At 44.3% G+C, this 13,219-nt stretch overlaps 4 protein-coding genes across 4 annotated transcripts in view; 2 read left to right on the top strand and 2 right to left on the bottom strand.

The window, feature by feature from the left end:
• LOC108554048 (rhophilin-2) overlaps window positions 1–9,428 on the top strand; it is a 12,025-nt gene extending 2,597 nt beyond the window's left edge. The window contains 15 exon segments of the mRNA XM_017909174.1: window positions 351–601; window positions 848–963; window positions 1,046–1,177; window positions 1,263–1,338; window positions 3,107–3,184; window positions 3,268–3,651; window positions 3,789–3,887; window positions 3,994–4,264; window positions 4,352–4,546; window positions 4,638–4,867; window positions 4,947–5,120; window positions 8,170–8,548; window positions 8,676–8,986; window positions 9,078–9,171; window positions 9,261–9,428. Of these exon segments, the coding sequence (XP_017764663.1) occupies window positions 351–601; window positions 848–963; window positions 1,046–1,177; window positions 1,263–1,338; window positions 3,107–3,184; window positions 3,268–3,651; window positions 3,789–3,887; window positions 3,994–4,264; window positions 4,352–4,546; window positions 4,638–4,867; window positions 4,947–5,120; window positions 8,170–8,548; window positions 8,676–8,986; window positions 9,078–9,171; window positions 9,261–9,412 (2,942 nt within the window). The 3' untranslated portion in view covers window positions 9,413–9,428.
• On the bottom strand, window positions 1,265–3,100 carry tilB (touch insensitive larva B). The gene is made up of 4 exons (XM_017909173.1): window positions 2,621–3,100; window positions 2,263–2,515; window positions 1,867–2,201; window positions 1,265–1,799 (listed from the first exon to the last, which is right to left on the bottom strand). Exons 1-4 carry the CDS (start codon window positions 2,947–2,949, stop codon window positions 1,364–1,366), a joined length of 1,353 nt encoding a protein of 450 aa, XP_017764662.1. The 5' UTR covers window positions 2,950–3,100; the 3' UTR covers window positions 1,265–1,363.
• A 469-nt stretch (window positions 9,429–9,897) lies between the features above and the next one.
• LOC108554049 (methylmalonic aciduria and homocystinuria type D homolog, mitochondrial) lies at window positions 9,898–11,353 on the bottom strand. The gene is made up of 5 exons (XM_017909175.1): window positions 11,237–11,353; window positions 10,966–11,104; window positions 10,575–10,903; window positions 10,210–10,426; window positions 9,898–10,066 (listed from the first exon to the last, which is right to left on the bottom strand). Exons 2-5 carry the CDS (start codon window positions 11,102–11,104, stop codon window positions 9,975–9,977), a joined length of 777 nt encoding a protein of 258 aa, XP_017764664.1. The 5' UTR covers window positions 11,237–11,353; the 3' UTR covers window positions 9,898–9,974.
• Window positions 11,354–11,557: 204 nt separating this feature from the next.
• Window positions 11,558–13,219, top strand: part of LOC108554039 (uncharacterized) — a 35,584-nt gene continuing 33,922 nt past the window's right edge. Inside the window, 1 exon segment of the mRNA XM_017909162.1 lies at window positions 11,558–11,962. Within this exon segment, the coding sequence (XP_017764651.1) occupies window positions 11,809–11,962 (154 nt within the window). The 5' untranslated portion in view covers window positions 11,558–11,808.

The following is a 13,219-nucleotide window of genomic DNA, read 5'->3' as shown; positions in this document are numbered from 1 at the left end:
GAGAGAAAAAGAGAGAGAGAGAGAGAGAGAGAGAGAGAGAGAGAGAGAGAGAGAGAGATAAATTTGGCGAAATAGCAAAAGGAAGCGGTAGAAGGAATAACGAGGTTGGACGTTGATTGCGCGTCTTTGCTACATCCGTAGAAGCTTCCGCGAGCAAACGTTGCGTCGCAGTTGGGTGCGTCGCGCATCGAAGAGCGCGCACGCGTGCGCGCGATCGTTGGCGCTCAACGAGATATCACGAAATCCGAGGAACGATTAAACACTGCGCGAACCCGTCTATCGTACGAAGTAGTCCGGACATAGCACGTATTGTTTTTTCCGATCGAACGAAGCGACTTTCCTATTCGCAGCATCGGACGGACATGGAATAGTGCTCGAGACGAACCATGTGGCTGCGAGAACGAATACTATGTTGAAGTGGACTTGTTACGCGGCTCTGTCGAAGAATCGCGCATCCCGGCCGACTTCGTTGGACGAGCGGGAGAAGAGGACAGACTACGAGAATGCGCCGTCGCGGTATTCGCGAATAGAAAAAGTTTCCCCCTGTCGGTCGGAGGACGTAGAAATATTGCGAGAATCCTCGACGATAAAGTTGTTCGGGGTGAGGAAAATACGAGAATCACGTTCTTTTGTTTGCGAGCGTTGCCGACGAGCCCGAGCCCCCGAGCTCGTTTCGCACTCAGCTCATCTGTACTGCTCTCCTGTCGCTAGGATTCTCGATAGCTCGTCTTTTCGCGATATTTCTTCGTGCCGCGAGTATAAACGGCGATCTCGGCAGCAGTTTCGACGCCAAGTCGTTTTACACCGCGTCAGAATTGGTAAAAGAGACGTTGAACTGGCTGTGCAGGGCTCCGATCCCAGGGTGGCTACTTGCAGAGGAAAGCTGCAGAACAAACGAAGCAAACTGAATCAGGAGATCAACAAGGAACTTCGGTTACGAGCCGGTGCGGAAAATCTCTTCAAGTAAACTATCCGTTTATTTCTTGTCTACGTGTCCATTAACTCCTGATCTGTGATATATATTCCATGTTCTCTTACGTTTCAGGGCGACCACGAACAGAAAGCTGCGAGAAACCGTTGCACTGGAATTGAGTTTCGTCAATTCAAACCTGCAGTTGCTGAAGGAGCAGCTCGCCGAGCTGAACAGCTCGGTCGAGCTTTATCAGAACATAGACAGGTCGGTGGGATGTGTGTTGCGTTCAGTTGCGAAGTAGCCTAGAAACTTTGTCTATTTATATACCTACTTATGCGTGTGCTTTTAGCGAGGAACCGGCAATGCCGATGATACCGTTGGGACTGAAGGAAACCAAAGATATCGACTTTCGGGATCCATTCAAGGTAAGCGTCTTATGCCGGAGCAGGTTCATTCCAGCGGCGGTACCATCGAATCGTCATCGAGACAGAACGTTTCGCGTTTCGAGCACGTTTCCTCTTGGTTGTCCACCGATCGACCAACCGCGTCGGTTGGCCGGGTGTAAATTTTCGAAAAGTCCAAGTCACTCGCGACTGGACCGATTTCCAAGTACTCTCGTACACTCGTTGCTGATCTTCGTTCGATCACCGTCCGTGTTTTATCGGATTTTCCTTTAGCGGACTCTGTATTTCTAGGAAAGATCGCAGGTAGTCGTTTCAAGCGAGGCATCGTCACCAGCAGGCTGCCTGTGGTCGTGTTTCGTTTAGCCGTACTATCATTTACCGATACCTCGCTGGGCAGTGTCAATTGTAATACCTTTCCCTTAATCGTAACACGCACATAGTCAGGATGTACGTCCACATCGACGTAGCTTGTATCCAAATATCTGAAATCGTAACCGTCGTTGTGTACGTTTAATCGTCGTTCGTTCTGTTCGTCTGATAGTCGCTTACTTGTACAGGGCAACCTCCAAGACGATACGATCGCTGTACCGCTCATCGTCCAACTTGAACGCTATCTTTGGTTGATTCGCGTTATAAGGTTTGCCCTCGGAGTCGAAGAGTTTTAACTTGTGGCTGATTCGTGGTACGCTTCCGCCATCTTTTTCCCGATTCTTTTGTTCCTGTTTTCGTAGAAACCGGTGCGCAATAGCGACGCGTTCCTCCGGCGTGTGACGACTAGGTTGATTCCAAAATTCCTCCTCTTCCTTCTCCTCTTTCTCCTCCTCTTTCTCCTGCCCTTCCTCTTCCTTCTGCTCGCATCCACGCTCCTCTGCGTCTGCGACCTCCTGCGAATAACCATAGCACGATCAAGCTTTTGCTTGTACGCGATGACGAAAACTCGCTTACTCGTGATCTCGTCTTTTCCTGCAAATCGAGTAATTCCGCCTTTCTCGCTTTCTCTTGTCTCGTGCAACTCCGGATGATCTCCCCTTCGATTCGAGCGTAAGCTTGCAACGCCTTTATACGTTCGGATCTCTCGATCGGTGTGCCGTCTAGCTCCTTCAGTTGGATCAGCGTTGCGATCGCGTACTCTCTGTATCCTTCGTAATCCGTGCATGGATTGCCCATCAGGAACAGCTGCTCCAAATGTTCGTTGCACCTACGATATGTTAGACAAATTATGCTCGATTAAGCTCGATTACGCTCGATTATGCTCAACGACGAATATCGTTTTATTTATTATTTATTTTTGAAGACAGTGTACCTTAATTTTTTGATTCCTCGAAGGTTACCGATAAAATTAACCGTGAGATCCAGCTTCTTCAAACTTTCCAAACCTTCCAAATTTTCAATTTCCTCTATGTTGTTCAATGCCAAGTTCAAGTACTCTAACCTCTTCAGTTTGCTCAGATTCTCGATCTTCGATATGAGATTGTGCTGCAACAACAAAATTTTCAAATGCCTGCACGTTTTGTCGATCAGTTCGATCTTTTCGATATTTTCTTGATGCAACGCGATCTCTTCGAGCGTCGAAATTTCGCCCTCGTTGTGCTCCGAACGTTTGCGTAACAAATCCAGCGTGATTCGCGACATTTCTCGTGGATATTTTCATCTACGTAGAGACGACATAAACGCGAGCAGTTTCGGTCGCTAAGCGGCGCGCACGTATCGACCCAACGCGCCACGATTGTCCTCTCTTTCGCTCTTTTTCTCTTTGGCCGAGACAGTGAATGAAATATGTTGCGTACAGGACTTTATCCTCGAACACTATAGCGAAGATGGAGGAAATTACGAGGAAGCGATCGCGGACCTGATGGAGACTAGACAGGTGAGCGAAGAATCAACACGCGCTGTTGTGAATTTGCAAAGTGCAAATTGGAAAGAGTAATGGAATATTTCGATGATTTTTAGGCAACGCGAACACCGACCAGAGACGCAACAGGCATCGCGTTGCTGTTGCGTTATTACAATCAACTGTATTTCGTGGAAAGAAGATTCTTCCCTCCCGATCGAAGTCTCGGCATCTACTTCGAATGGTTCGACTCGCTGACAGGTGTTCCGAGCTGCCAACGAACAGTCGCGTTTGAGAAGGCTTCTATCTTGTTCAACGCAGCCGCCCTCTATACTCAATTGGCCGCGAAGCAAGATCGTCTGTCCACGCGAGGCTTGGATCAGGCGATCGACGCGTTCCTCCGAGCCGCTGGTACCTTTCGTTACATACACGAAAACTTTACCAACGCACCGAGTATGGATCTTGGGCCGGACATGCTCGAGATGCTCGTTCAACTGATGCTGGTAACGACGCATTCGTAGCCGTATTACACGCTTCGAATTCGCCGCAAACCGAACGACTATAATCTAAAGAGGCGTGGGGGCGGGTTGGGCTACGATTCGAGCATTCCTCGACCCGTGTCTCTTTTCTCTTGTTCCAGGCTCAAGCGAGGGAATGCTTGTTCGAAAAGCTGGAACTTCAATCGAAGGACGGGAGGAACATCGACGTTTGTCTAGATCTAGCGCAGGAAGCGTCACAGGTAGCGGCCGTCAAAATATTACGTACGCGTAAATCTAATACGCCTATATTTCGCTTAGATCCCGTGAACCATTTTACGAAACAGCGAATGGTCGTCGATTGCTTAGGTTGCGGCCGTCTACAGCGATGTCCACGGGTTAATCTCGCGCGAACCTGTCCGCGACTACGTTCCGGAGACCTGGATTTCGTTGATCATGGTAAAACGCGAGCACCACTTGGCTCTCGCGCACAAACATCTTGCGCTTGGACTGTTCGATAGGCCATTCACCGAATGGCGTGCGGAAACTAAACTCGCGCTTGAGCACGTGCAAAAGAGCGACGGAAAAACGCAACTAGACGTGATCGTGCCACGAGATGAAAACGAAAGGAAGCTGTTAGGTGGGCAACGATTAACGAACGACGAACCGCGAGATTTCGTTACGTTTCACCACCCCATCTCGACTGATCCGATTCGTTGTATTTCAGCAAAAGCGCATCTCAGGGAAGCTTTGGTCTTGCACGAAGAAAGCCAAAGGCTGCAAAGGATGTGCAGAGACTTGAAAGCGAAACAGGCGCTCGCCAAAGTTTTAAAGAGGGTACAGGAATCGACGATGGAGGATTACAACGGAATCGGGGACGAGGATGATTTTCGAGGGTTATTAGATCCCCCGGATATTATAGGTAAGATGGAAAAAGGGTTTTTTGATCAAGCGGGCGTTGTTGCTGTTGTTGTTGTCCGTAACGATGATGAAATTGTATTTTCCAAATACAGCGTCTACGAAATTTCAACTGAACATCACGCATCCAGATTTTGGGCAACACGGAGTAGAAGATCTTTTTAGATCGTTAGGTCCTGTCGCTATATTTTCGGCTAAAAGGCATTGGACTGCGCCACGATTGATACAGCTTCAACGAGGTCCTGACGGCGAGGGATTCGGTTTTAGCGTTCGTGGAGATGCTCCTGTAATAATCGCTGCAGTAGATCACAATTCGTTGGCTGACGTAAGTATACATACGAATTTCGTTGAATTTTTCTTCCTCGTAAAAAGTCTAGCGGATGTTCTTTTTCTTCTCTCCTCAGTTAGGTGGTATGAAGGAAGGTGATTTTATAGTCGGAATCGGCGATAAAGACGCAAAGTGGTCCTCCCACGATCAAGTAGTTCGATTGATCAAGCAATCCGGTGATTTTATTAATTTAAAACTGGTCACACCGATGGATAGAAATTATTTAAAGGTATAAAGTCGAACGGCACGTGTCGTCGTTGATCCAGAGAAAAACGGTCTAACGATTAGAGGACTTATTAACAATTTTAGAAACCGGGTAAGACTAATCAGCCAGATAAAGGAAGCGTTTCGGCGAGCAGCTCTTCCGGAATTTCTTCTGGCCAACCGAGTCCTGCCGGTTCCGTTACTACCGCTCACGTAGCCAAGAAACTGCCGTGGAATCCGTTCAAAAAGTCAGCCACGCAGCGCGACAGTAGGGACCTGACGTTCGATAACGTGATCCTCAGATGACTCCTTGAACGTTGTACGCGGATGTTGCAATTGGAATTTCTTACAAGACGAATGCGGCTTGAAAACATGCTAAATACGTTTTGCCCGCTTTGAAATTCGACGCTTTTTTCTCCACGATTCTACGAATTTCAGGATCACCTTGTCCTGTTGCAACACCTGCACCTTTTTCAACGATTCTGTATGATTTTTTTATCTATCGAATACACACACGCGTACACGCGCGAGCGCGCGCAGATGTATTTCCATATAAAAGAAAATTTATCACGCGCAACGTCGAAGTGTACTTAGCATCGATGGATTTCGAAATTACGGAAGTAAAACTTATCCCGAGAAAACACGATAATTCTTCGATAACGGATGAAATACGGTGATGTACAAACAATCGATGAGAAACGTATCTAACAAAGAAAGACGATTAAATACGTCTACAAATGTACGCATACGTTATATACACCAATTATATTTTGTTCATGAAAGAGTAATTAGTTTTGTTATCCCATGCTATCCCTGTTACACGAACGTTAAACTACCGGATACGCAACGAGGAGTGCACGGTACACGTTACGATGAGAATATCGGTGCCTCTTTCCCGTAATTCCATCTCCATCTCTCGGAGAATAAACTCTATTCTCCGAGCAAAGATACTTGTGCTCGTTCTACTTTAGCTCGTCCCATTTTTTTTTCTTCCTTTCTTTCTTTTTTTTTTTTCCTCCATATGCGCGCGTCAAGCGAACGGCTTGAGAAAACACGGATGAATCGACGCGTGATACACGCGAAGATACACGCACGGTCGAAAAGAGTAGAAAGGCAGGACTTCGAATGCAGTGGAACCGCGACTTTCACCAAGTCGAGAAACGTCGTGGTACACGATTGATTACGCAAGCGAACGGGAAGAAACACCAGTCACGTGTAACGGACAATCACGGACCGTTGATCATCGAAAAAATTAGTAAGGATGGAAAAGTTGGAAGCGCGCATTCGTGCTAACTAGGATATACTTTTGTTTCGAGGGACACACGTATCGACTCGGATCGACGGAGGAATAGAAATTGTAGATAGAAAGGAGATGGAACGCGGAGAAAAACGTAAGGCTACGAGCGGCTAGTAAAATCTTACTCGCGGTTGCGGACACAACGGATCTTGGTAAGTGAACGTGCTTTACCTTGACGTTACTGTTCGTTGCTTCATACGAACGACACGAATTTCATTACGTTTCGTTCGATGATTCGTGAGTCTGTCGTGTAACGTAGCCTCGTTGTTCAGCGGGCCGACCGAAAGTGGACGCGCGGTGAAAGTAAAACGTAGAATTACGAGAAGAAAGTGAATTCTCGAGTGCTCGTCGCTTCATACTTTGCGCACTGTTCATCTGTGAATCGAATTCGATGTTACGGGGATACCAATTCTCGTGATCCTACGAAATAAATAATTAATCCCGCGATCGATTGCGCGATATATGCTCGTGACTTGATTAGTCGAAATAAAACTCGGCGAAGGGACGATGAGTATTATTCGCGTACGCGTCGACTTTTTCAAGTATTTGAAAATAAAAAGAACGACAAACAGGAAGAAAGAGGAGGAAGAAGAGGAAGAGGAAGAGGAGGAGGAAGAGGAAGAGGATGAGGAAGAGGAAGAAGAAGAGTAAAATGTGTAGAAAGAGAAGAAGGGCAGCGGTAAGAGCGGGAAAAGTAGGAGCGGTAAGAGCGGCACGCGTAGCACGATCTGGCCTTAAATTGATCGTGCGAGCAAGCAAGCGGATTACTTCGGTCCAAGTCGGTTCAGAAGCAAGGTTTCCGGGGGCGATACAACGCGCTGTGATGCCGATCGACGTGGTCGGCAACCTAATTTTTGAGTAACCGGTAAACATATCACCGTCCAGTCGTTCCGCGTTTTCGGACCAATTCGCTATGCCGCAAAGGAGAAGAACAGTGTGAATCGCGTTCAAAGTTCGAACATGGTGTTTCGACTTTTGCACGGATATTCGCAATTAACGCGAGTTTTCGCCTGACCTTTTGCCGTGACCGCGATTCTGAAAGCAAACGACGGATGTTGGCACCAGCCTGTGGAGCTAGCGAGAATGAGGACATGGACATAAACGTGGACATTGAACGATACGCGAGAGATTTGCGAGGTCGGACTGTTAGTTGCTAGAAAGCGCGGCGAAGAGTCGCAAGGACAGTTATTCTCTCGCAAGTAAATCGATGTCCAACTTTCTCTTCGACAACGAATCGCCGAATGGCGTAAGAACTCGTCGAGTCTCGTAATCGTTGGTAGCTCGCTTAAAATTCGAACCAGCGAAACGAGGACGCGGGAACACGGAGAAAGGGTGAAGGAGTGAAGGAGAAGGAGAAAGAGGAGGACAAGTAGTAATAGTAGTTGTTGTTGCAGCAGTAGTAGTAGTAGCATTAGTAGTAGTAGTAGTAGTAGTAGTAGTAGTAGTAGTAGTGGTTGTGGTGGTGGTGGTTGTAGTTGCAGCAGTAATAACAGTAATAGTAATAGAGGTAAGTGTAACAGTAGTAGTGGCAGCAGTGGTAGTGGTAGTAATAGGAAGCGTAGTAGTAGGAGGAGGAGGAGGAGGAGGAGGAGGTAAAGAAGTAGAAAGAGAAGGACGAGGAGGAGACGGGGAAAGAGAAGGAGGAGGAAGTGAAAGAGGAGGAGGGGTTTGTAAGAAAAGGAAGAGGACGAAGAGGAGGAAGAGGAAGAAGAGAAAGAGAGGGACCGAAAGCGCGGAGTGATCCGTAAGGAAAGCGGCGGTGTTTGTCTGGTTCTTTTAAACGTGGACGATGGCCAAGTCGAGAGACGAAGAGGATTATGGATGTACGCTAAGCGAGGCGACGAGAACGATCGCTCGCGTTGAACTACGCGAAGACGATGGGACCAAGGAAGAAGCGTTGAAGCAATTCAGACATTGGATCGAAAAGCATCCTAATATCAAACGTTGCAGGACGGATGCGGCCTTTCTCCTAAGATTCCTCAGGACCAAGAAGTTCAGTGTACCGATGGCGGAAGAAATGTTGGAACGTTATCTGACTATTAGGCAGTTGTATCCAAACTGGTTTCAAAATCTCGACATCGAAGATGCAGACATCGAAGCTATCATAGATGCTGGTTATTTGATACCACTGCTGGAACGCGATCAACACGGTCGGCGAGTGATACTTTCTTGCGCCGGTAAGTATCGCGAAACATTGATCATTCAATTTTCTTCCCTTTCTTTTCTACCTTCTCTTCTTCTTCTTTTTCTTCTTCTTCTTCTTCTTCTTCTTCTTCTCTTCGTTACACGGTTCTCCTTTCAAAGGGCGTTTTGATCCGTACAAACACACGTCCGCACAAATGGCTCGAGCTCATAGTCTCGTGGTGGAGGCTCTAATGGACGACGAGGAGAATCAAGTTCGTGGATATACATACGTCAACGACGAATCCGGATTAACGATGGGCCACCTCAGCGCCTGGTCTATAACGGATATTCGTAACATGTTACGATGCATCCAAAACAGTACACCGATGAGACACAAGGAAACACACTTTATTAACATTCCAAGTTGCGCGATCAAAGTCATTGAATTTGGCATCTCTCTTCTGAACGACAAGTTGAAGAACCGAATCTTAGTACGTATGCTTGTATGCGCAATATATATAGTTTAAATGTCGTTGAACCGAACGTTTATTCGAACTAATCGTGTTATATTTCTCTATGAAGTTGCACAAGAACGTGGAAGAGTTGAAAAGCGCGATAGATGCGAGAATTTTGCCAAAAGAATACGGTGGAGAAATTCCGCTTTCTGAAATGATCGGTATGTATTCGTATTGATAATCGTCGGTCTATAAAACGCGTTTAGACATCGATCTTCTTTTCTATTATTATTTCTCTTACTTTTCACAGCCACATTCAAGAAGACTTTAAGGGAACAAAGGAATCGAATAAAAGAACTCGATGACATGTACATAGACGTCACATCTACGGACTGTCAGTACGTTTCCAACGACAATTTGAGCGGTACCTCTGGCTCTTTTCGCAAATTAGAAGTCGACTGACTTCCTTCCTTTCCGCCGAACGACTCTCCTTCGCGCATCTTTACATTCTTTCGTATGCAGCGCGACGATCCTGACGAAACTTGAATTTATTCGCGCTTTTAGATAAATATTTATTTTTACCTCGTATATCAGAATTCTCCTGCCGGTGGTATTAGTTACCTATGACCGTTTCAATTTACGTACAACATAGGATAAGATACGACACCCGCTGCACATCCTTAGGGAAAAAGAGAGAAAGAGAAAAAGAGAGAGAGAGAAAGAGAGAGTAATTCCATCTCTAACGCAGAAGCGATAAAGATATCGATGCTTGAATCGAATCGATAGCGTAGTTTCGCATCCGTTCAAACACGATGTAGGAAAATGCGAATCGTATACCGAGAAAAACAAGCATCTTATGTCCGATTATTTCGAATAAAGTTTCTTTCTAGAATTATGCAATACAGTTTAACTTAAAAATTGAAGAAATATCACTTGAACGACGAAATATCGCAACGTAACAGTCGTTAAAATGTATATCGTATCGACATTTCTTTTCCATAGCGCTTCTCTCGCTTTACTTTTATTAAAAATCTTCTTTAACATTTACAGTCTCGCAATCGTGCAGAATCTCTTTTAAAAATCCTGTACTCGCAGGTGCAGTGGTGTAGAGATTTCCTGTAATATATAGAACGGTACGTGCCGTGTTGTCGATCGAATAAAAAAATAATAATGATAAAATTACGCGACGTCGATAAATCTTCGATAAACGAAGGAATAATTTACAATTAGAAATAAAATATATGCTTACGCTTACTTACCCAGAAAATTTTTTACGGTCTTGTCGAACACGATAACCTTACAATTGTTTCTATGTACTATTTTAAATCCTAGACAACGAAACCGCTCATCCGTTTTATAAAGAGTACTATTTTTCTGTGAATTCAAATGTGGTTGTCCGCTAAATGGATTGATGAAATCTCCCCAGTATCCCATTTTTCTCAATTTTTCGCAGAGATCAGAAGCTGCTAGTACAAACTAAAAATTTTTAAATTAAAAAGAGGACAGGAAAATACCACTTTGTTAAATGTGCGAATCAAGCTTATCGTATATAGATAATATAGTAAATATACATATTATATATGTAAATTCTTCCTTAAAATGTAACAAACTTGTACATACTTACGTATTTAGCTAATTTTTCGGTTTCTGTTTCATTGTTCCATCTCATAACTTTCGAATTAATCGACTGACTGATAGTAATTATAGTAAGTTGAGGAGAACCAACGTCTATACATCCAGGAAACAGTTCTTCTATATTAGCTTTTTCTTTCGAATCATTTAACGAAAGCTGTGCTTTATTGTCGCAAGGGTTAATCAGTTGCGTCCTCACCTGAACGGTCGTGGTTACGTCTGACCAACCAGGACCAATGCTTCCTGGTAGATAAAATCTAAATCCTCTTGGTGTTAAAAGTTCCCAGTTAGAATTTATTCCGAGCACAGCACCGTCCACATCTAAAAAGAATCGACGATGATGATTCGACGATGACCATACGCAAAGAAACTATTCAACTTACCATTCAAGTTTTCGTTGTTTGTCTGGACAATTTTGTACGAATTTATACTTTTGTCGCTGCGTCGAGAGTAACATACCTTCGAGAGCACATTAAGCAAAACCGTAATATTCGTTTTTCGGGCATGTTTTACGCAAAGCATCTGAAAGAACCGATATCGCATAGGTTATGTTTTACTATTTTTTTTATACGAATAATCAACAAATACTCGTTGATACGTTGTTCACAATCACTCCGTGATTAAATTAGCATTATAGAGAGAACATATAGTTACCGTTAGATCAAGATTCACATGCTGAATCGAAAATTTCTGCCCCGAAAATTCCGTTTTCTGGTCGATTATGTGAACCTACGTTCGTTCAGATCACTCGTATATATTTCTAACTAAACGTGCAATATTATTCGCGTATGAATGAGATTTAACGGAATGAAATGCAGGTGATGGTTTCATCACTAGATGGCACAACACGTTCGTCTTTTCCAATATCATGGATGCGACTATGATGCAGCTGATCGAAGAAGGTTCCTTACCTACGAACAATACAGATCAAGTACTGTGTCTGGTTCATGTTAAAAGTTTAGAGTTAGCCGTTACCGGTTGTGCATAATTGTACGTTATTATCGCACGTTCAAGAAACGCTGTTCGTACGTGATTCTCAATGTACCGATTTTAGATTCGACGTCGATGTCGTTGATATCGTCTAAACGCGTGCGACAAGGTTGAATAAACGTAAAGTGTGTGTCAAAGACGTGCAATTTATTGGAGTATTACAAGGAGACACGAATATATAAATCGTTGGAAGAGCTCGCCGCGTCGTTCCGTCATTTCTAACCTAAAAAATTGAAATGGCCGAGTCGGAACAAGATTTCGGAGATCGTGGTGACAATGACAATCTAAAAACGGATAAACTGTTTATCTTAAAAAAATGGAATGCAGTGGCAATGTGGAGCTGGGATGTGGAGTGTGACACTTGCGCAATTTGTCGAGTTCAAGTAATGGGTAAGTTTGCGTACAAGTATACGTAAGTTTTAGGTTAGGGTGTTGTTTTCCTCGATGAATAGTTTCGCATTTCCACCGAAAGACATCGAAACGTTTAATATGCAACGAACATTCGATTGACGTATACGATCGCGTTAATTTTCGTTAACGGATTACGTGTTTATTTTCGTAACGATGAAATTTATTTCACTGACGTGTTTAGAATTCAGGATAGACTAAAATGCAGTAAATATCACGCATGCGTGTGGTATAACGATGTCGGGTATACAAAGTTTACGATAGACAGCGACGACAGGGACAAGCAGAAATACGCTGAGAGTGGCGAGCGGGGAAAAGGGAACAACGAAGGAAATAAGAGGAAAAGCATTCTGTCAAACATTGTATTTCAATAACTTAGAAATTTACACGTAAGTTTAACGCGAGTAACAACGATGTACGGTTATAAATTTTTCTTCGAACTAATTTTCTCTCTTTTCTCAAAATTTGGTTAGCACCTTACGCCGCGAAGCGGCACATTGTACAAAATATTCGTCACATAAATAGAAACGACGATAAAAAGGTAAAAATATAAAAACGAGCGCTGTTGAACCGAACAGGAGAAGATAAATTGGTGTACGAAAGAAAAATTTATCTCGATGGAAGACGTATTGGTCGCGACGTGATACCGTAGATGGAACATCGAACGCGAGATTCCCGTGTCTCGCCCTGCTGTTGAGATTCGGAATGATGTTGCGAGGATTAAGATAGTTGATAACCGCTCGACATCAAAGACGATGCGCATTCGATGCGCAAGGAGAAAATAAAGTTTGGTAACAGGAAAGGGGGGTTGAGGGTGAGGTGGGGTCGGATCGGGTGGGGATGGAGGCAGTGCTGGGGACAAGGGTTGAACGATAGAGCATAGCGGAGAATACAGGTACCGCGCGACGAATACGGAGGTACCGAGTGTTCTTTGTGACGCTTTACAATCGAGATTCAATCGAGATTCAATCGAATCGAAACAATACAGGTGCTATTCGAAATTAAGAATAAAACTAAGATCTACCACATTGCAAATACACATGGTAGGATTACGAGAAAGAATTCTCGAAGTATGTACACGTATATGCAATCGATGCGATAGACGGTACGCGAACGTACAATACGTTCCTTTCGTTTCTTCAACGCGTTCTCCACTTGCTATCTGGTCACACCAATTTCAATAATGAAAAAATAAACGCGCATCATTCGTATCTCTATTTTTCAACTATATATATATAT

This window comes from Eufriesea mexicana, unplaced genomic scaffold, assembly GCF_001483705.2.
Source record: "Eufriesea mexicana isolate 0111107269 unplaced genomic scaffold, ASM148370v2 scaffold15773, whole genome shotgun sequence".
In the NCBI taxonomy this organism is placed as follows: domain Eukaryota; kingdom Metazoa; phylum Arthropoda; class Insecta; order Hymenoptera; family Apidae; genus Eufriesea; species Eufriesea mexicana.
This window is presented reverse-complemented; position numbering and strand designations above follow the sequence as displayed.

Coding starts and splice junctions, on each gene's coding strand:
- LOC108554049 (XM_017909175.1), bottom strand. CDS start 11,104: ATGCTTTGCGTAAAACATGCCCGAAAAACGAATATTACGGTTTTGCTT. Junction 10,904..10,965: donor AAACAACGAAAACTTGAATG/GTAAGTTGAATA, acceptor GATTCTTTTTAG/ATGTGGACGGTGCTGTGCTC. Junction 10,427..10,574: donor CCGAAAAATTAGCTAAATAC/GTAAGTATGTAC, acceptor AAAAATTTTTAG/TTTGTACTAGCAGCTTCTGA.
- tilB (XM_017909173.1), bottom strand. CDS start 2,949: ATGTCGCGAATCACGCTGGATTTGTTACGCAAACGTTCGGAGCACAAC. Junction 2,516..2,620: donor CGAGGAATCAAAAAATTAAG/GTACACTGTCTT, acceptor AACATATCGTAG/GTGCAACGAACATTTGGAGC. Junction 2,202..2,262: donor AGGAAAAGACGAGATCACGA/GTAAGCGAGTTT, acceptor GGTTATTCGCAG/GAGGTCGCAGACGCAGAGGA.